The 21,144-nt window shown below is 36.4% G+C and overlaps 1 protein-coding gene across 5 annotated transcripts in view; it reads left to right on the top strand.

Moving 5' to 3' along the window:
• lcor (ligand dependent nuclear receptor corepressor) overlaps positions 1 to 21,144 on the top strand; it is a 142,952-nt gene that overhangs the window by 65,689 nt on the left and 56,119 nt on the right. For all 5 annotated transcript variants that reach the window (XM_066693366.1, XM_066693365.1, XM_066693367.1 and 2 more), the window contains exons 2-3: positions 14,469 to 14,534; positions 17,316 to 17,395. In XM_066693366.1, the coding sequence (XP_066549463.1) occupies positions 14,469 to 14,534; positions 17,316 to 17,395 (146 nt within the window). The remainder of the gene's footprint in view (positions 1 to 14,468; positions 14,535 to 17,315; positions 17,396 to 21,144) is intronic.

Raw genomic sequence — 21,144 nt, 5'->3', positions numbered from 1 at the left:
ATGCATAATTGCAATGTGTGCCCTGCGCAAGGAACCCCTCGCATATTTCCCCAGGACAGATCGCTGGTTAACATGTCTGAACACAGAATCATGTTTGCTGAGCTGTCATGTACGACAGCCACTCGCTTTTCTCCTGGAATGTTATATGCATCCATGACTTCGCTCAGTCTTTGAGTATTGTTTGTTGCGGTGTGACTCTCCAATCTCTTTTGTTTCTAAAACAAATGACTCCAGTCGCTAGTCATCTGCAATAAAACGGGCAGTCACTGTCATGTAAGCTTCCATTTGCTGTGACGTCCAAATGTCAGTAGTGAAACTTACTGCTGCTCTGTCCTTAATTTTCTCCATAACCACATCTCTCATTGTGTCATATTTTGCCATCACTGCGTGCATAAGTGTCTCTTTTAGGGACAGTGTACCCTGGGTCCAGAGTTTCCATCAGCTTCTTAAATACTGCACCCTCAATAAAATTCACAGGTATCATATCTAGTGCAATGAAATCTACAATGATGTCGGTAATTGCTCGTTTCCGTGTCTGCGCTAGCGGGGGCCACAAATCTAGAGTTGTCTGGGTTAATCTAGGATGTGAGGATGAAGTAGACTAGCCGTGGTCGTCATCACCATTGAACGTGGGATGGGCCTAGCAGAGACATAACATATATTTTAAATTAGCCTTATAAATAGACTCATTTCCTGCATTATATTTAGCCTATATGTAGTATAGCCCAGTAAATCTGCCCAGATAATTGCAAAATGGCCACCTAGATATGCAACTTACCCATTTCAAGTGGTTTGCCATGTTCAATGTTGTCGAATGCTATGGATATTCTTGCATACAAAGTTTGCATTTCACTTTCACTTTGTTTGGGTTGACCTTTAAAAGTTCAAAATGCCGCCATACTTTAAACTTCTTCCGAGACATAGCCTTTACCAACAATTCCACCACCTCAGGTTTCAGCTTCTCTCATCAATTAGGCCTAACCACCAGGTAGTGCATGTTGTCATGCAGATTATTTTTGGTGCAAGCGTGCCAGCTTGCCCTGCTAGAATATAAAATATAAGCTTACATCTACAATTATTGTAATACTCAAAAAAAAAAAAAAAAAAAAGACTGCTCGACTGCCGACTGAGGGGTCTCCGACTGATTATTCAACTCCTCGACTTTCAGAGGGCAGCCCTAGTACTTAGCTACTATATACTTTCACTGAACACACCAAGCAGAGTCATTGTTATGGTTAATCAAGAACAAAATTCCTTTCCGGTTAAGCACATTACTTCCTGTACCCTATATTTTAATTCTGGGATTTTGTTGAATTGCAATACATATGCTTCACTGTAAAAACACATTCATACATCTTTTTTCCACAGTGGCCCTCAAGGACTGGATTTGAAGAACACTGCTTTATAGGGTGTTGATAGTCATGAGGTGCCTTTATTCTCACTGGGTAGTGACAGTTTCTGCTGTCCATCACAGACCTTGTGATGCTTTTTCTGAAGTCTTAACTTCTCATTTAGGGGATATTACTATGTCAATAACATGTTCCAAGAACACTGTATCAAAGACTGCCAAATCATAGAGTTCTCTAGCACTACCTCTTTGCTTTAAAGGTTTTACAATTGTTTTTTTTTTTTTTTTTTTTTTTATTACGCGGAATACACTTGTCAGTCTTTTGATGTGGCCAGTCGCCGCCTTCATTTATAAAAGTAAGGCGGGATTCAAAACCCTTGTTTCGTTCAAGGTTCATGTAGTTTAATACAGACAACAGTGACCATAAGCCTTTGCCAAGTTTTCTGCTTTTTTATTTCCTGATATGGGTTAGACATGTCACTTTAAATTTGTGCGTTGATATATATTGAAAGGTTATCTCAAGTGAGTAAGTGCTGTTAGTTTTGCGAATGGTTATAATGAAGCTAGTAAATTGAAATATGTATTTGTACAGTGTTGAGTGCACAGCGATCTCTACTGTGCTTCCACTTGATTTGTATTTACTGTTTTAATTGTTACCCAGTTTATAGCAGACTACCAACATAACTTTTTTCTATTATTGCTGAGCCTTTGTAATGAAGTTGCTGATTAATAAAACCTTTGTGGAAGATAATATCATCCAGCTGGATTAATTCACAGTTTTCTACACTACTGACCTGAGATCTAAGGTAACCAACAGCTTACAGTTAATTTGTTTGGCACACATTTAGACACACTAGATATGGAGATTAGTCGCATCGTTTTGCAGGGCAAAATGAAGGAATGTAGTGCGTAATATAACAATTATAAAGTTAACATGCATCCGTTGCCATACATACAGTTTATTAGGAATATTCTTTATATGAGTGCATATTTTTTCATTGATTTTGCATATTTTTTTTTACTTTTATTCGTGTTAAAAAAAGTCGTATATAGAATCGATGTAAAACCCTTGATGAATATAGGCTATCATTGATTATGAATTAATTAGGCTATCATTGAGTATATAGGCATAATAATTGATTATGAATATGGTTTGTTTTGGGGGTATTTGCTGGCAGTAGTGGGGAAATCATTAAGCTGTCAAACAATCTAGGGTGCATTTAATGCCATTATGGTTTGATGGAAAATCACCTTTTCCTTCAAAAATCACCTTTATCTCTACTGACCATGCTGAATTTCTGACAGTGGTGGAAGAAACTGCATTTTGTACTTCAGTAGCCAAGACAATTCGATTACTGTCCAATCTATATCGTCGCAATAACCCTTCATCATCATGCTGCTTAAACACCTTTCCTTTCATGGAAGGTGCACTCAGTTGTCTTCGCATTGCTGCCATCTGCCAACTCCTAACTAGTTAAGGGACCTCGTGAGGTCTCCTAAATATTGGTCGAGTTAGGAGTACTTTTAATTCTAAAGAATCTTTTATGAATCGCTTTTACTCCTAAGACCAAGGACCTAGGACCAAATTTACATCACTCTCAGATATTTCAGGTACTTAGGACCGATTTATCACTCAGACACTTTATGCATCTGAAAAGGAGTAAAAATTGTAATAGTAAAAATTTGAAATTACTGTCTATGAATGGGAACATAAATATATATATTATTAGATAATAGTATGAATATAGTATGCCAGTATGAGGGGAAAAATAAAAGTCAGGCCTTCATCCAGCAGTCAATTGACAGGCTGATAATGAAGATGATGATATATCTATTAGGACTGTGCCAAAAGGTACATTGTGACATCTGATTGTTTGTAACGCATCACTTAATGCCTTCTGCCATTGACTGAGTATCTTGATTTAACCTTTAAATGTTCTAATTGGTCTTTGATGGCTTGTCTAGCAATCAAAGCTCAAACCTATATGCATTCCATTGAGATGTTCTTCTCAACATGAGCTTCACATTTTTGTCACCAAACATGACACTGATGAGCATGTCCAGAAAACATTTTTTTTGTTTTGTCTGGCTTAGGGCTGCAGCTATCGATTTTATTATGATAATTTATTATTCTATACATAAAACGATCGATTATTGGAATAATCACAACAATAAATTATCATTGCATTCTTATGGGGTCCTGTTGCCAACATGGCATGCTATTCTCGAGTTCACCGAACAGGTCTCTGATTACCAAAAAAAAATTCACAGCAGGGGGCTTGTTCTGAGGAGGACTAGAAATTTAACATTATACTTAACCACTTCAACTCCAGATGAAAAAACAAAAACCCTTCCTAGGTACCACATTTTGTAAAAAATGATAATGATTGAATGCCTGAAATTGATTTAAAATGTAAATATATGATGAATGAAATACAAAAAAAAATAACCAAATTTGTGTTTTTCATTACCGCTTTATGCTCCTATGTACATATCCATGGTCAATAAAAAGGTAAGTACAAGGTTGTTTTCTTATTTTTTAACAAAGAAAACAATGCAAATGTATTTTTATAATACTTTTGTAATAAAAACAAACAATACACTAAAAATAGTAAACAATACACTAAGAAGTTAAACACTGGAATTCATGAAAATAATAATACACTGAAATGTAAATGAAATTAAATGCTATAATAAACAGTAAACCATAATTATCAACTAAGACTATCAAAACCTGTGCCATCAGTGGCATGTTCTGTGAAATGTATTGAAATGTTCAGTACAATAAGATTGGAAGGATGGGCTAGAAATGCGCTACATGACTTTACGCAGCATTGTGATTGATACGGTTGCCGCAAACGCTGCTTCATTGCCTTCTGTTCAGCACTATTTTCTGAACGTCTATCGTCACAGCACTGTATAGCGTTTGCTAAAAACTACATATACTACAACTAAACATGTACATCTAATAAAACTAACAATAATATAAAACTGTATTTATATACTTGTAAAAGTTGAATGGATTGCCACAATAGACATAAGACTTCTAGACGCACACAGATGCATGGAGGCTCTAAACAGCATGCGTTAGGATGAAAATAGGCACAAGCATTGTTGATAGAGCCAATTGATATGAACTGGAAAATTAAGTAACTTAAGTTATTTACATGTGGCAAATTGCGTCTACATGCGCCACGATTGAACACAGGTGTAGGATTACCTGCATGTTTAGGTACATTTGTCGAATTTTGGATATAGAATTTTGCATAGATTAGCATGAGAGAAAAGCTTACATCGGAGGCAAGCACAGCAAATGCAACACTTTCGTCGGCGCAATTTCATAATTAACATCACAGTTGCCCTATTACTAGCAACATTGCAAACACCATGCATTTCGTTTCTCAAGCTCAAGCTTGTCGGATGTGTTCTTTTGGAAAGCTAATTCTGATTCACACAGTCCACAAAGCACCATACGATTATCATTTTTTTTTCTCTTATAAATACTCACCTGAGTTTTGTTTTGTGAGGTGGCTGCTGCGATGCGCAGGTTCAGATATCTTTTCCAGTGAGGCGCATACAGGTGGATGACAAACCAAGTGATGCATTACTGCCACTGCTGTTTGGAATAAAACCGTTGGTCTCACACAGAGAATACAGGCCAAGGATATTAAGCAAAAGGGTTCAGATCAAAGATATTAATAAGAACGGCTAAGAGGCAACGTAGCTAAATGACTATTCGAGGGCTGAAATAGAAGTCGACGTATTTTACTAGTCGACTAATCGTTGCAGCCCTAGTCTGGCTATAAAACAGTCCCAATGTCACTGAAATGCAGTTTGCACTGCTTCTTTTTCAATTGTGCTGTCATACTAGACCCTGTTCACACTTATTAGGCCGGCCCTGGGTCACCTCAAATTTAGTCTTTAAAAAAAAAAAAAAAAAAAAAAAGACCCGTTCACTTTTGCTGTGTTAGGAGGCCTAAGTGCGTTCACATACGTGGGTGAAAAGGAGGGCTAAACGAAATGCATGCCAGCAATTAATCAAATCTGCTCAAACAAACCAGTTACGCGTGACATTAGGTCTGCTTACAGGTGTATGCGATGTATTTATAATCACAACGTATTAATATTGATATATATATATATATATAAATTATTGATCGGTTCTATATTTTCTTCGAAAGTAAAGGCCGAAGCTTTCTAAAATAATGTAAAAATGTGCTTGTTCAATGGGGAATCAAATTAAATATTTCACTTTTCAAATGTCTATCTTCGGTTCTGCAAGTCTAAAGTGCTGTTGCTTCACCCGAAAACGAAGCACATTTAGTAGCGCTCGTACACTTCCTTCGGTTTGTTTTTTAACCTTATCTTCCAGCCACATTGTAAACAGTGCTTTAATTTCTGCATCATCCCAGTTGTTCCCTCCAACGCCGGCATTTGTAATGGTACTGCTCAGCTCAATATAATCGCATTTCGGATTGGACAATAAACAGCTGGTCTCGTTTTTAAATGCATTGATTAGAATGGAAACCTGCTTCGGTTAAATGTATATCGTTTTAATGCAAAATTCGGATGTGAATAAAGTTACCTGGTCCCGTTCACAATTTCACAATGCAATTTTCACGTGTAAAATGCATACTGTTAAATTATAACTTATAACTTATAAGTATGATTGAAGTCTGAAATTTAACAGTATAGTACAAGAGTAGTTTGAACTGTTTACATCATTATTACTTAGCCTATACACACGTGTGTGTATATATCTATATCTATACCTATATATCTATGTATATGTATGTGTATATATACACTCACCTAAAGGATTATTAGGAACACCATACTAATACTGTGTTTGACCCCCTTTCGCCTTCAGAACTGCCTTAATTCTACGTGGCATTGATTCAACAAGGTGCTGAAAGCATTCTTTAGAAATGTTGGCCCATATTGATAGGATAGCATCTTGCAGTTGATGGAGATTTGTGGGATGCACATCCAGGGCACGAAGCTCCCATTCCACCACATCCCAAAGATGCTCTATTGGGTTGAGATCTGGTGACTGTGGGGGCCAGTTTAGTACAGTGAACTCATTGTCATGTTCAAGAAACCAATTTGAAATGATTCGACCTTTGTGACAAGATGCATTATCCTGCTGGAAGTAGCCATCAGAGGATGGGTACATGGTGGTCATAAAGGGATGGACATGGTCAGAAACAATGCTCAGGTAGGCCGTGGCATTTAAATGATGCCCAATTGGCACTAAGGGGCCTAAAGTGTGCCAAGAAAACATCCCCCACACCATTACACCACCACCACCAGCCTGCACAGTGGTAACAAGGCATGATGGATCCATGTTCTCATTCTGTTTACGCCAAATTCTGACTCTACCATCTGAATGTCTCAACAGAAATCGAGACTCATCAGACCAGGCAACATTTTTCCAGTCTTCAACTGTCCAATTTTGGTGAGCTTGTGCAAATTGTAGCCTCTTTTTCCTATTTGTAGTGGAGATGAGTGGTACCCGGTGGGGTCTTCTGCTGTTGTAGCCCATCCGCCTCAAGGTTGTACGTGTTGTGGCTTCACAAATGCTTTGCTGCATACCTCGGTTGTAACGAGTGGTTATTTCAGTCAAAGTTGCTCTTCTATCAGCTTGAATCAGTCGGCCCATTCTCCTCTGACCTCTAGCATCAACAAGGCATTTTCGCCCACAGGACTGCCGCATACTGGATGTTTTTCCCTTTTCACACCATTCTTTGTAAACCCTAGAAATGGTTGTGCGTGAAAATCCCAGTAACTGAGCAGATTGTGAAATACTCAGACCGGCCCGTCTGGCACCAACAACCATGCCACGCTCAAAATTGCTTAAATCACCTTTCTTTCCCATTCAGACATTCAGTTTGGAGTTCAGGAGATTGTCTTGACCAGGACCACACCCCTAAATGCATTGAAGCAACTGCCATGTGATTGGTTGGTTAGATAATTGCATTAATGAGAAATTGAACAGGTGTTCCTAATAATCCTGTAGGTGAGTGTATATAGATTATCTATATCTGTCTATCTGTATATATATATATTTCAAATTGGTTTCTTGAACATGACAATGAGTTCACTGTACTAAACTGGCCCCCACAGTCACCAGATCTCAACCCAATAGAGCATCTTTGGGATGTGGTGGAACGGGAGCTTCGTGCCCTGGATGTGCATCCCACAAATCTCCATCAACTGCAAGATGCTATCCTATCAATATGGGCCAGCATTTCTAAAGAATGCTTTCAGCACCTTGTTGAATCAATGCCACGTAGAATTAAGGCAGTTCTGAAGGCGAAAGGGGGTCAAACACAGTATTAGTATGGTGTTCCTAATAATCCTTTAGGTGAGTGTATATGTATATGTATGTATATATATATATATATATGTATATGTATGTATGTATATATATATATATATATATATATATATATATATGTATGTGTATATGTATGTATATATGTGTATATGTGTATATATATAATATATGTATATATAATATATGTATATATGTGTATATGTGTATATATAATATGTATGTATATATGTATGTGTGTATATATATGTATGTATGTGTATATATATATGTATATGTGTGTGTGTGAGCTAGCGAGATGCATCTGTACATTTTAAGGCTATAGATCGAGATGACATTCAAACAATATAGAGACAATACTGTTTGTCCTGTGCAGTGGTGTAAGCTGTTTTGGTGCCTGCGTTTATTGTGCGTGGGCGAGAAGCGGCATCTCCTTTGACTCAGACACGCGAGTCTCTGGGGGCGTGACTTGAGTTGCGTCACGCACTGACGCTTTCCACCCGGCCCAGGGCCCGGCGCGTTCATATTCACTTTTATGTCGCCTTTCAGCCGCCTCAAAAGATATAGGCTGTCAAAAACCCTGGGCTGGCTTAAATCTCAAATGTGAATGGGGTCCTAGACTTCTTCCTTGCAAATCTACCATTAAAATTAGCATTGTAGAACATTTGTGGTTTGAACTCAAAAAAGCAGTTCACTACTTAAAACTTGTAAGCTGTTGTATTTTTGGTTTTGATATATGTAATTATAAGCCTAAGGTTTCATGTTTTTTATGAGTTCTCTGACAATTGCATTTTGTCACCATAGTCCTAGGCTAACTTTGAACAGATTGTGAAATCCTTTACAGAAGTAGTCATATCTGGATTTCTATTGAATAGGATCATATTGTAACGAATGTGGAATGTTTGCATTTGTATTATTTTTTAATGCAACGCTTATATACACTAATGTATGTTATTCTAACTTGTTGGTCTTATTTTTGATATATTATTTAATGATAATTAGGGATGCACCGATTAATCGGCTAGCTAGTATCGGCAGATTATAGGCAAAAAATGTAATAATGGTATCTGCCGATTACTTGCCACCGATTGTGTTGTCTGAAAAGACATTGTTCTTACCTAATTTTTATAATGGGCTAACGTTTTTTTTCTCAAAAAAACAGTTCAAGTCACGTGTCAATGACGGATATTATAGTGCCAGGCTTCTTTGTTGTATATAAGGTGAGAGCTTTCACACTTTTGACCAGTTTCTTCAAGCGTCCGGATGCGTCCAGGTTTTGTGGACGATTAACTATCTGGTGCCAGACGTGGCCGTAAGCATCCGTCACGCCCACTAAGGAAATACTTTGTTTTCAGAAGCGAGATGTGTGCTGGACTTGTAGACAGACAGGGAAGAGATCAGCTACATTATGTTAGAAGAATATCATCTCAAGTGCCGTGTGGGATCGCAAAGAAATTCGTTTTATTAGCAGCATGGAGTGAAATCCACATACAGAAACAATGAAATGTTTTACTGCTTACAGTTAATATCCGAGTGCACTAAAAACTTGAATTTCACAGGATCCCGGTGCAGTGCCGAGTTAACGTGTGCCAATTAACAAGTTTAATTAATGAATAAATAAATACAGCAGATCTGGGTTTCCCTCTAAAACATTAAGAACTGGTTTAATAAATTTGTCCATAAGTCCATAAACGCCATGACTGAAATGTGCACAATTTAAATTATAACCTGCTATAATGTAGTTGCTGTTACTGTATGATTAATCGTGAAATGTGTGTATTTTGTTTCAACTGTAACTTGCCCTGGTTAAGGACGTCTGCTAAGTATTTTAAAAATAAAACGGGAAAAAATTTTGTTTGCGGTTACAAATCTGTAGTAACAGTAATAAGTTAAGGGAGTCAAGTCGTTCCATTCAAAATGCATATCTACTAGCACATATCTTGATGATGATTACAATAATATTAAATGGCAAATATTTATTTGTTGCACATGGAAACGTTTTCTTAAGGTAATATAATGCTTGTCTGAATAGGTTGTCTATACACGTTTAGCTCTTCTTATGTCTCTCAACAGAAAAGTTTATTTATTACGCAATGACGTAAAGCATAAAGAATAAAATACAAAAAAGTCCTTTCCACATCAGGCTCTATCGCTCGTAGTGTTGTTTTTGGTCTTTGTTTTTAAAATGAAAGTTATTTCATTGACGTTTTCTAATCTTTAAAATACAGTCGGTGTTAAGGAAAGAAATGTATCCGCTTTGTAGACGGGTTTCCCTTTGCGTACCTTTCTAAAAATACACCATATGTCAAATTGGTGGCCTTTTACCCCATGTCTGAATGGGGTATAAGTATTTTCTTATTGAAATATATGGAAAAATTTAAAATGAACTGAAATCGGAAGCCTCATCAGAAGCAACATTTTTATTTAATTTATGACAATAAGGCCTGAACCTACACCAGAACAACGATTTAGAAAACATGCATTTGATCTCAGTGGCTGTTGTGGAAATATACCAATAGAAATTATAATCATACATTTACCCGATTGTGGAACAGCGGATATGCAGTGCAGTTGTTTGAATAATATCTTATAATTTGCATTCAGAAAATGACATTATATTTAAATTAACTTCCCAGTGTCTAAATATAGTATGTCAATCAACTAGAACAGAGCTGCACCTGGATTCATAATATAATTTTATTACAGCAAATTAAACTCAGGAATTTGAGCATTGTTGCTTAAAGAATTATATATGTGACATGTGACATTGCCCTTTCTAGATGGTTGTATTTTGTAAGAATTTTTTTGAAGGTTAAGTAGATCCACTTCAAATTTGTTAAATGTACTGTTGATGTTATGTGAAATTGTTTGGAATTCAGAAGCACATATGCAGTCCTGTTTTGTTTTCAAAATACTGAAGAATCCCAGTGATGTATGCCTTATGCCCAAACGATAGCATTCTAACATTCTAGTTTTTATTCTGCTCAAGTGTTTTCTTTTATAGAGGGTAGATCTTTATTTTACTAGTCTTTTTGTTTCCACAGTAGCACTTCAACCTATGTTGTCATCAACTTATTGGTGACCTGGGTCAAAATTTGTGCTAGTATGAAAGGACCTACATGAGTGGTAATTGGGTTGAAATGACATCAGGAGTTGGATTGACCTGGGTTGAGTGAGATGAAATACAATGAGTAGTACAAAGATTTGGTGTCCACCATTTAATTTGTCATTGGCAATCACTTAAAACAGACTGTTGCTTTCTGGTTCCAATCAACTTCCCTATTTTGCACTGTTTTCACTGTAGCTTTTAAAAATTACTTTTATTGCAAAAGATCTGAGGAGTTATCATTAATCTGCAAATGGTAGCTAATTCTGATGGATGAAAACCAGGATTTGAAATGGACAGATTTGTCTCACAGGCCAACTAGGGTTTCAGGCAATGTATCAAATCTGATTTGTCATTGATAGATGGCAAAAGCTGTACTTAGGCCTAAGATAACAAGAATAGTAATTATAGATTGTCACAGGATAAAAGCACATAATGTTCTACTTTGATAAGTTATTTTGGGGGTGTGGCCAGGATGGAATCTTGCTTTTTAACTTCATAGGTATTTGCCATTTATGAGAATTGTTCCTGCTTTCTCTAAGATCTTGGACAAAAGGGGAATGTTTTAAATAGGCCTGTAATTCTCAAAAAATGTGAATCTAAAATAAATGTAATGGTTTTACTACAGCCGCCTTAAATTAAGTGGGAACACCATCATGAAATATATTTAGAATGTGGTAATCATGGTTACCATTTTTGCATTAGGAATGGAATCTAGTATTCATTTTGTTCCCCTCCCCCAATTCATTCAGTTATTTCTCTATGGTTAGCTAAACAGATACTCTAATATACCTTGCAAAATGAATAACTGCAAATAAATAGTTATTTTTTATTCTGTAGTTTATATCAAGTCTTTGAATTAATGAAGCTCCAGGCTTGGGCCGCTTGAAACTGCTGAACCGATGCACTTGACACTGACAGAACTCAGTGTCTAAACCCTGTCAAATGTGTATGTGAAAGGGGCTTAATATACTCCAGGTAAGGTAGTCAATCCCTTGATTTGTATTTAATTTCATTTGAGTTAAATGCATGATAGTACAGTCTTTAATTGAGGGTGACATGACCAATGTGCTGAATGTATTCCAACTGTGACATTCGAGTGACATTTAGTGAATTGCATGCTACATACAGGCGAAATTTCAGTCCTAATACTTGCTACAACAGATTCTTTGTAAGTACTGTGCTTTTACATGAATACAATTTAAAAATAAAATTAAAAATCCTGCATGCCTGCTTCACTACTGTTGGATCTGAGGTGGATATGTCAAATAAAGTGAATGACCTAGTTTCTCAGGCAATGGAATTTTCAGGAATAGTATTGGATAACAGCAGCTAAAGCTCTATGCACAACCCAGAAATAAAAAGGGCTGCAGCCATATTAGGGCTATTGTTAATTGCAGGTAAAACACTGTAACAACAATTGAGCTACATTTCTAGATACTATACAAGATGCAGCACAAGTAAGTATGTTTATTATACTAATTTTACAATTAAGAATACACTGAGATTAATTGAAAGGCCTAATGTTTAATATTTGGACCCATGGATCTGCAGAGAAATTTCATGTACTTCAGGTCATTTGAGTTTTATTTTTTACACATTTTATTGACATTTCACAGCATCATGTGATAAACCATCTTTACCTCTTCTGATGAAAGAAGAATTTAGTGGATTTGAAAAAATGCAAATGTGTGTGTTGTGTATTAAGATGATGTGGCTGTTGCTTATGACGTTCACTAATTTATAGGTTGGTGTTTAAGTGCTTCTCTTTTTCATCCATTTGAATTAATTGACCTAAAAGTGGTACACATTGATTGTCAGTTGTGTGGTATTTTTAAATTTAAAACTAATGAGGGAGGTTTCTTAGTTGATGATGAAAGTGATGTAACCAAAAAATATTTTTCAAGCCAGCTTGTTTTGTTCTTTTGGGTGGCATCAGGTTTGTGGTGTGCAGATTCAGTCTTGAAACCAAAATAAACAATCAAGTGTTTAAGGGCAATCTTTGGACACCAAAAGATGGGAGTTTATTCAGATTTTCATATAAAACCAAAAAATCATATTTCCATAATTTAATTTAGAGGTTTCTAGACCTGTATTGAAAGAATGTCATCATGATTATAAAAGTGTTTTTTGCATAGATTCCAGGTGTCCTATGGCATGAAAATCCTTTCAACATTTATAATATCTTGTTTTGAGTGCCGCATTATTTTGCATTATTTGCATGCTTTTTCTTGCATCACTAGGATACCCTGCTCATCCTGGAAAATTTTAAATCAAATTAAAATGTGCGTTATTGGCATTACAAGTGCTTGGGTGTTTTCAAGGCTTTTACACTCTTAATTGTCCTTCACCACTGCCTAAGTGCTTTTAACCTTGCAGAATTATGTATAATACTTGGAGGAGAGAACTGACCAATTTCTTTCACCAACCTTATGTAGCCGATGCAGGTTGGACCTCCCCACCCAGGATTCAAACTGCGCATCACAGGCACTCCTTTGAGCACTCCGCACCACAGTGGCTCCAGCACAGTACCTCATTAACCCCTCTACGCCAAAAGACCGGGTATCCCATTGCGGGAGGTTTAACACTGTACTGATTTAGAGTGGTTTCGTCACTTGAAATGTGCTCATTCACTTTTACCAAATGAGCCCTATTACACTTACGGTGCCTGCCTTGTAAAGCTTTCTACATAATCCTCTTTTGCATGCAGATATGTAAGAACTGTGCAGCATGCATTAGACTATGTCATGCACTTGTTTGTTTTGTCATCTGAAATGCTCTGAGATCTTGACCTTCAAATGTGGTGAGAATCCCTGCATTGTATTTAGCCATGCACCAAAGCAGAATACTATTTGTGGGAAAACCCTAATCTTGGTTATAAATGGGTTTTTCCAAAGCAACTTAATCAACCATATGACAATTGATGCATTTAACTTTTGCAAAAAGTGCTTCAGCTTCACCAGTCAGTTAGCATGAATTTTAACTCACCCAACCTGGTAGCTACTTCTACCCTGTTCAGTGTTTTTTATGAGCTCTGCAGTGTGTGTACACGCACACGCGCGCACATTTTTTTTTCTTGTTACTTGATGTGGTTGCTTAGCAACAGCCAAATCCAGTATTTACAGTTAATAAAAACTGAGTGACATTAACACATGCTGTAATGTTAGGAAAGAGGTGATCTCTGTGTTAAGGTAGGGGAGAAGAAATGGAAAAGCCAAGGTTCCATATGGCAGAGTTTGTTTGATGTTTGATCACAGGGAAATCAATTTGTTTATTTAAATTCTTCATTGTGCGAATACAATCTTAAGATTATAACTGAAATACATAAGTTTTTTTTTTTTTTTTCTTCTGTGGACCTCATGTTATATTTTGGAAGAATAAGCGTGAAGTTCATAGTATTGCATTTTGCTTTTATGTATGATTGCAAGGTTTGTACATTTATATTTTGTTTGCCTTTTCTACAAATCCGGTTCATTTAATAAAACTAATTTGTATAATTTAGAACAAGTTCGGTTACGTAAGCCTATGCTTTTCTTCAATTAAATCACATGTCTTACCCATCCCTTCAGGCTATGACAATAGTTTTCTCTGTAGGTTGAAATCCCAGCATTGAAGTTCGTCCTTTCCTTTTAAAGTTATTTGAGTGTTAAAGTGCCTCTTTTTGTGTCTTTTTATAGGGTTTGAAAGCATTTTGGAAGGACTGTTCGGACCAGGACTTGTAAAAGATCTCACCCTATTTAAAGGTAAATATTTTCATTACAATCCTGTGAAATTAAAATGCGAATGATTTTTGAAAATGAGCTTCCCCCTCCACTCTTGAAACAACATGCCTATTTATTTGAAAAAATAAATTCTTGGCAGTTTTCAGAGAAATGTGAATTACCTTCTTCCAGCAAGAAAAACAGTACTATTCATTTAAATGGAATTAGACTAGAATAATCTTAAATAGATTTTTAATTACATGAATGTGCAGAAAGTGAAAATACACTTTATTAGTTAGATGTACATTTAACTGCTATCATATCAGCAGCTCAGATAATCTTCAAACTGTTAAACGTTTTACACACACACAAAGAAAAGGATCTGCATCACTGTTATTAGATAAAATCCCTTGGCATGGGCACTCCCTTTTGTGCAAGTTCAGGTGCCATACAGTTGTAGCTGACCTAGAAAGCCAAGGTCAATCCTGGTATTCAAAAATACAAACACAGCGGCAGCAGTGGTATGGTTGGATAAGAATTTTTTCCACAAAAATAAAGAAATCCTTTAGTGGTTATTATCATGTATCTACTGGAAAGGGCATTGTCATTATATTGTTTTTACACAATGTCATGAATACAATAAGACAACCAACAGAACTTTTGTTAACACTAAATTACAGTTCTTTGAGCTTGCACTTACATTGGGCATAAATTACAGCTTCAGTTGTTGATCAAGATAATTGTGAAATTAAATATAAAAATGTTTTGGAATGTATCTGTTTTATAAGCCAAATACACTTCATATGCCTAAAAAAGATCACTGGTTTTAGACCGGATGAATTGAAAAATCATTAATAATTGTAAATGGCAGCAGCCAAATCGGATGTTTTAAGTTATATGGCTTAAAGCAGTATGATTCTTCTCAAATAATGTAACCAGTGCTATACACCCATATGGATTATAGTTGCACCATTATACTACATCATGTAGTTCATGTTATTTTAGAGAGCTGATGCAATGCAATTGAGCTAGGTTGCATCTGAGGGAAAAACTAAAATGCTTCAGTGGTGTCTGGTAACCCTTCTGGTTTGTTGTAGGTTTATTTTTACACTGAACATAATGCTTCAATACAGAGCTACTGTTACAGTTACAAGTTTGCTGTGCAACAGTAAGAATATGATATTTGATTAATATTCATCACCTAACACAGAAACAGCAGGAGGATCCAACACACTATCCAAACTAATGGGAAGATACTTATTTAACATCACACTTGTAAGTGAATAGACTGACCCAAACAACAATATAGACATTGGGGAGAACCTTCTTTCACTAATAAAAATATTATATTTCTTAGTAGTAGCCCTTACCCAGGGAGACCTACATACAATTACCTATTTATACATCTTTTTAGGGGGTGCTCTCCATGATCCTCAGAGCCACATGAGCAAATTATACAAGCCTTACTGTCATTACTTCTTCTCTGAATGTAAAACTAAATGGCAGGTAACTGCGTTCTGATGATCTGATGCAGTAACTGTTGGTGCTGTATCTGAGTAGCCTATTTAGAGTACAGTGCATTACAGTGCATTCCTTATATTGAATTCCACAGAAAGGAGTCGTATTACCACAGGTCCTTGCTCCTCCTATCGTTGGTTGACTCGTAGGAATGATCAAGAGTTCAGCTTTGTATGTGATCTGGTGATCTATGAATCTGGTGTCTTATTCCCAGGATTATATTATCTTCTACTCTGTATATGGGGAATCGAGAGTTATACTAGCGGGCATACGCCTAATTACAGGTAATTGCTTTCTTGTATAAGACAGGAGATGAAGAAGCCTTTCCAGCTATGGACAAATACTATAGTATTGTCATATAAAGGTAAACTTAAACTGTGTTTTGTAGCAATTAATTAGATCATTAATAATTAGCACTTCTCTGAAAAAAAATCAGAGTAAAGGTCCGTTATTCATTTGCATGTCTGAATAGTATCCAGAAATACAATTGAAAAGCATAACTAGGATTTCTGTAATCATATTTGTTAATCAAGGGAAAATGTTTTGTAGTTTTATTGAATTTATAATGAGCACTTTTTTTGATGCTGCACAATTAACAAGACATTTCAAACCTGCAATGTAACATTTGCAAATGTCTCAACTGAGCTCCTTCAATATATTGTGTATGTTGAAATGAAGCTTCTAAAGGGCTAAAAGAAAATTGACTGCCATGGCAACAGTCCTGCCATGCATTTATTGTAACTGTCTGCATCAGGCAACACCCCCACCCCCTCCCCATTCCCTTTTTTGTAGCCAAATTGATTTTGGTTTCAGGATCATAAGAAGATAGCGGTTAATTAACATCAAAACCTTTGTGTAATATTTCTATATTTCTGTTAATTAATGTTTAAAATTTTTGGGTGGGCTTTTTTCTATTCTACTTTGTGTACTTGCAGAAACAGTTATGTAATGAGTACATTATACATTAGGTATGTCTCAGCTGTCCTGAAATACAGAAAGCCCAGCATTTTGCTTCCCTGGAGTCTAGGAAGGCAACATAGGTTCTAAAATTATTTTCATGCTGATATGCTTGGTTGTTAAAAATGTATGTACCATATAGTTAAGATTACTATTAATAATAATAATAATAATACTAAGCTATTACTCTTGTAATTTAGTTATTAAAAGAGTTGTCATATTTTTCTGTCTGCATCAGTATGGCAGAAGTATTCTTTTTGTTGGTTTAATTCTAGCTATCAGTGACCAGTGTGTTGCAGGGGAGTTTTCAGTGATCTCTTTAATGTTCCTGTTTTGCCGGATCCACAGATTGTGAACCAGAAGGTGTATCAGATTGGTCATTTGATGAAAATTGTCTCTTCTGCTGCTTAAGACGAGAAAAAGTAAAGGTAATCTCTTCTTACATATGTACTCGTTTAAATGTTTGTGCTTTGTTTTTAGAATAGTTTTTTTTTCTTTTCCCTTTTATATTACCCACCACTGACCATTGCATCATAGAATCTCTGAATTATCCATTTCATATCACAACAAAATGCCTGGAAATAAACTGAATTGACCACGTTGATACAAAGGGTATCGAGTTTGTGCTGTACTCCCCAGCCCAACTTCTGTTTTAATCCAAATTCTGTAAATATTCAGAAATATGACACTGGCAAACTATTTTAATTTGACACATAATACTTTAATCAGATTTTAATGTGTTTTGCCTCAGACATATCTTGTGTGACTACTCACACAACTGTTTCAACTTATTTTAAGTGAATTTTCACAAGAACTTTTGAAGATCCAGCAAAATGTCACGGTTCAGTTTTGGTGACTAAAATGTATTACCAAAATTATTGGTCATGCGGTGAAATCTGGGGCAATAATTTGGGTAGAATATCAATTTCAACTTGCAGTACGGTTTTGAATCAGGTACACCACTTTATCTCCTTATACCATGTCTATACTAATTGTATTTGTTTTTGTATCTGCTTAAAATCTAATATGAGAATGTTGTTTTTTAACATGCCTGAAGTACATAGAATTTTTACAAATCAATTGGGCTCAGAAGAACCTATAATATATTTTGGTCTGAGGAAGTTCAATATTCTAAATGAGAACTCCTTAAAGCAATGTTGAAATATAACTATTCACAATAGAAAGTCTACACCCCCTTGAACTTTTCAAATGATGTTCTGCCAGTCCCTCAGTTTCATGCATGTACATGTATGTGAGGATTCTTTCCATTTATCTACATACCATACTCCACACTGTTAAGGGGAAAATGATTTTATTGTGAAAAAAGAACTATATATTAAGAAATACAAAATGGAACAATCATAATTTGATAAGGCTCTGGTAATACTTGGTATTATCACATTTGACAGCAATTATAGTTGTGAGTATGTTGGGATAGGTCTCTACCAACTTTGCACACCTAGATGTTGCAATATTTAACCATTCTTCTGTATAAAGCTGTTCAAGCTCTGTCAGGTTCCTTGGGGAACATTGATGGACAGCAATCTTCAAGTCAGTCCACAAATATTGAGGGTCTAGGCCTAGGCCTAATGGTTGCCTCCCCTCCAGGCAGTATAGTTGTTATAGCAGCAAGGAGATCAGAAAGTTCTTAATTGGTGCTGCTGGCAGTGGTCTTCCCTCTGGTGGGAGCCTCTCACCGGCCCTCAGGGGTGAGGAAGTTGGAACATCAACAGCCCTTAGGTGCCGATGGCTCGTCAGACCTTAGGGTGTGGGTCACCCGTTCACCCTCCTTATTGGGGGGGCCTCAGAGTTGGGTTGTGCCTCTTCAGTCTTCCACACTGGGGGGAAAACAAAAGTACTGCTGGAAGACAAAAAGACAATTGTGCTCAGATACTGGTCATGCAATGCAGGACATCTCCAAAACAATTGTGCATTGCATGTCCATTGCATGAGACTAAACATGAGTCTTCAGACAGGATTTAAAGGCTAAGACAGAGGGGGCATCTCTTACATTTGCTGGAAGATCGTTAACTATAACTAAATGCTCTACCACCTGCGGTTTTCTTGTGTATTTTAGGGACCACTAAGTAAACGGCTTCCTGGGATCTCAGCGGCCGACCTGGAGTGTATTTGCTAAGGAGATATTTTAAGTACGGAGGTGCCAGTCCCTTTAGTGCTTTAAATGCTAGTAAGAGAACTTTTAAGTGCAATCCTGTAGTGCACGGGGAGCCAGTGAAGAGAAGCCAGTATTGGAGTGATGTTGTTTTTTTGTTGTTTTTTTTTTTTGTTTTTTTGTTAGAATTCTTGCAGCAGCATTTTGAACTAACTGAAGTGCAGAAATAGCTCTGTTTGTGTTGCTTGGCAGAATGGCATTACAGTAATCCAATCTAGATGTAGCGTGTATCAATTTCTAAGTGTCATGTTCTGAGAGGAATTGTCTTATTTTAGAAATGTTTCTAAGCTGGAGGAAGGAAGATCTCGACACATTCTGAATGTGTGATTCAAAGGATATATTAAGGTCACAGATGACACACAGGTTTTGTGCCATCTCCATAGGGGTGAAATTAAAGTTATCATTACTCAGTTTTGTCAGTGTATGATGAACAGTTAGATTTTTGTCCCCTAAAATTAGGACTTCTGTTTTTATCAGAATTAAGCATAAGAAAACAAGTTGTCATGTTTTAATCTCGGACTAATCAGCAGATTAGTGTTTCTATGTCTATGGTATTTTTAGGATTTACTTACAAATATAATGGTCTCATCTGCATATCTGTGAGTTAACATTATGGTGTTGAATGATGTTACCTAAAGGGAGCATGTACAATGAAAAAACTATAGGTCCAAGTACTGAGCCCTGTGGTACTCCGAACTTAACCTGAGTTACCAGAGTGGTTTTCATTAATCTGTACTTATTGGAGTCTGTTTGACAGATATGATTGAAACCATGATAGAACATTGTGAGACAAGATTTTCTAAGTGGTGTATCAAGATTTGGTGGTCAATTGTGTCAAAAACCGCACTTAAGTCTAGTAAAACAATGTGTCCTAAATCGGAGGACTGAAACATGTCATGTAATACTTTTAGCAGGGCCGTTTCTGTACTGTGGCCAGTGCGGAAGCCTGATTGGAAATTTTCCTAAAGATGATTATCTGTTATAAAAGCTTACAATTGGTTTGCAACTACTTTCTCTAGAACTTTAGAAAGGAAGGGAAGGTTTGAAATAGGGCTGCAACAAATGACTATTTAGATAATTGATTAATCTGTCGATTACTACTTTGATTATTAGGTGAATAACTAATGGCAGAGATTTGTTTTAGTAGTTTATTGGGTATAGGGTCTAGTGTGCAGGTTGTAGTTTTCATTTTTAATAATTAAGGAGACTAATTCCTGGTGATTTACTGCATTAAATGAGTCCAAGGTAGGCAGGGACTGTGAAGGACTGTATGCATCGGCTATAGTATTTATGTATGTTTAGTTATATCAGTTTTCTATTGCCATTGACTTTGCTATTGAAATGAGCCATAAAGTCATTGCAGGTGATATTGGGAGGGATAACCTCTGAAGGCTTTACCTGCTGATTAGTAAGTGTCACTATTGTGTTAAAAAGAAAATGTGGGTTATTCTTATGTGTCTCTATTACATTTGAGTAGTAGGCAGACCTAGCAGAGGACAGGGCTTGCTTGTATCTTATTATACTGTCATTCCATGCCATGTGGAATACCTCTAATTTTGTTGCTTTACATTTACGTTCATATTTACGGCAATCTGTTTTAAGTCAGCGCGTGACTCGTTAGACCATGGTGAGCGTTTCATTGGTTTAGTTTGTCGTGTCCTTAATGGAGCTACTGTATCTAAAGCTGTGCTTAGTGTATTGTTGATTTATTTAACAATTAATCTACAGATCCTGTTTTGATCAAGCTAGCATTAGGCGACAGAGTAGAAAATTTATGAATAGCAGTAGGCATTGAGTTCCTATGTTCCTCTCGTGTGTCTGTTGCTATTCCAAGCAGCTCAAATGTAATAAGGCAGTGGTCAGAAATCATATGGTTTTGGGGTGATATTATTAGGTTGTGAATCTCTACTTCACAGGTGATAACTAGATCTAGTGTGTGATTGTGACGATGTGTTGGTCCTGACACATGCTAACTGAAACTAACAGTAAGGGGGTCATCTTTAA

Source organism: Amia ocellicauda, chromosome 20, assembly GCF_036373705.1.
Source record: "Amia ocellicauda isolate fAmiCal2 chromosome 20, fAmiCal2.hap1, whole genome shotgun sequence".
Classification (NCBI taxonomy): domain Eukaryota; kingdom Metazoa; phylum Chordata; class Actinopteri; order Amiiformes; family Amiidae; genus Amia; species Amia ocellicauda.
The sequence above is the reverse complement of the archived record's forward strand: the minus strand, read 5'-3'. Positions and strand labels throughout refer to the sequence as shown.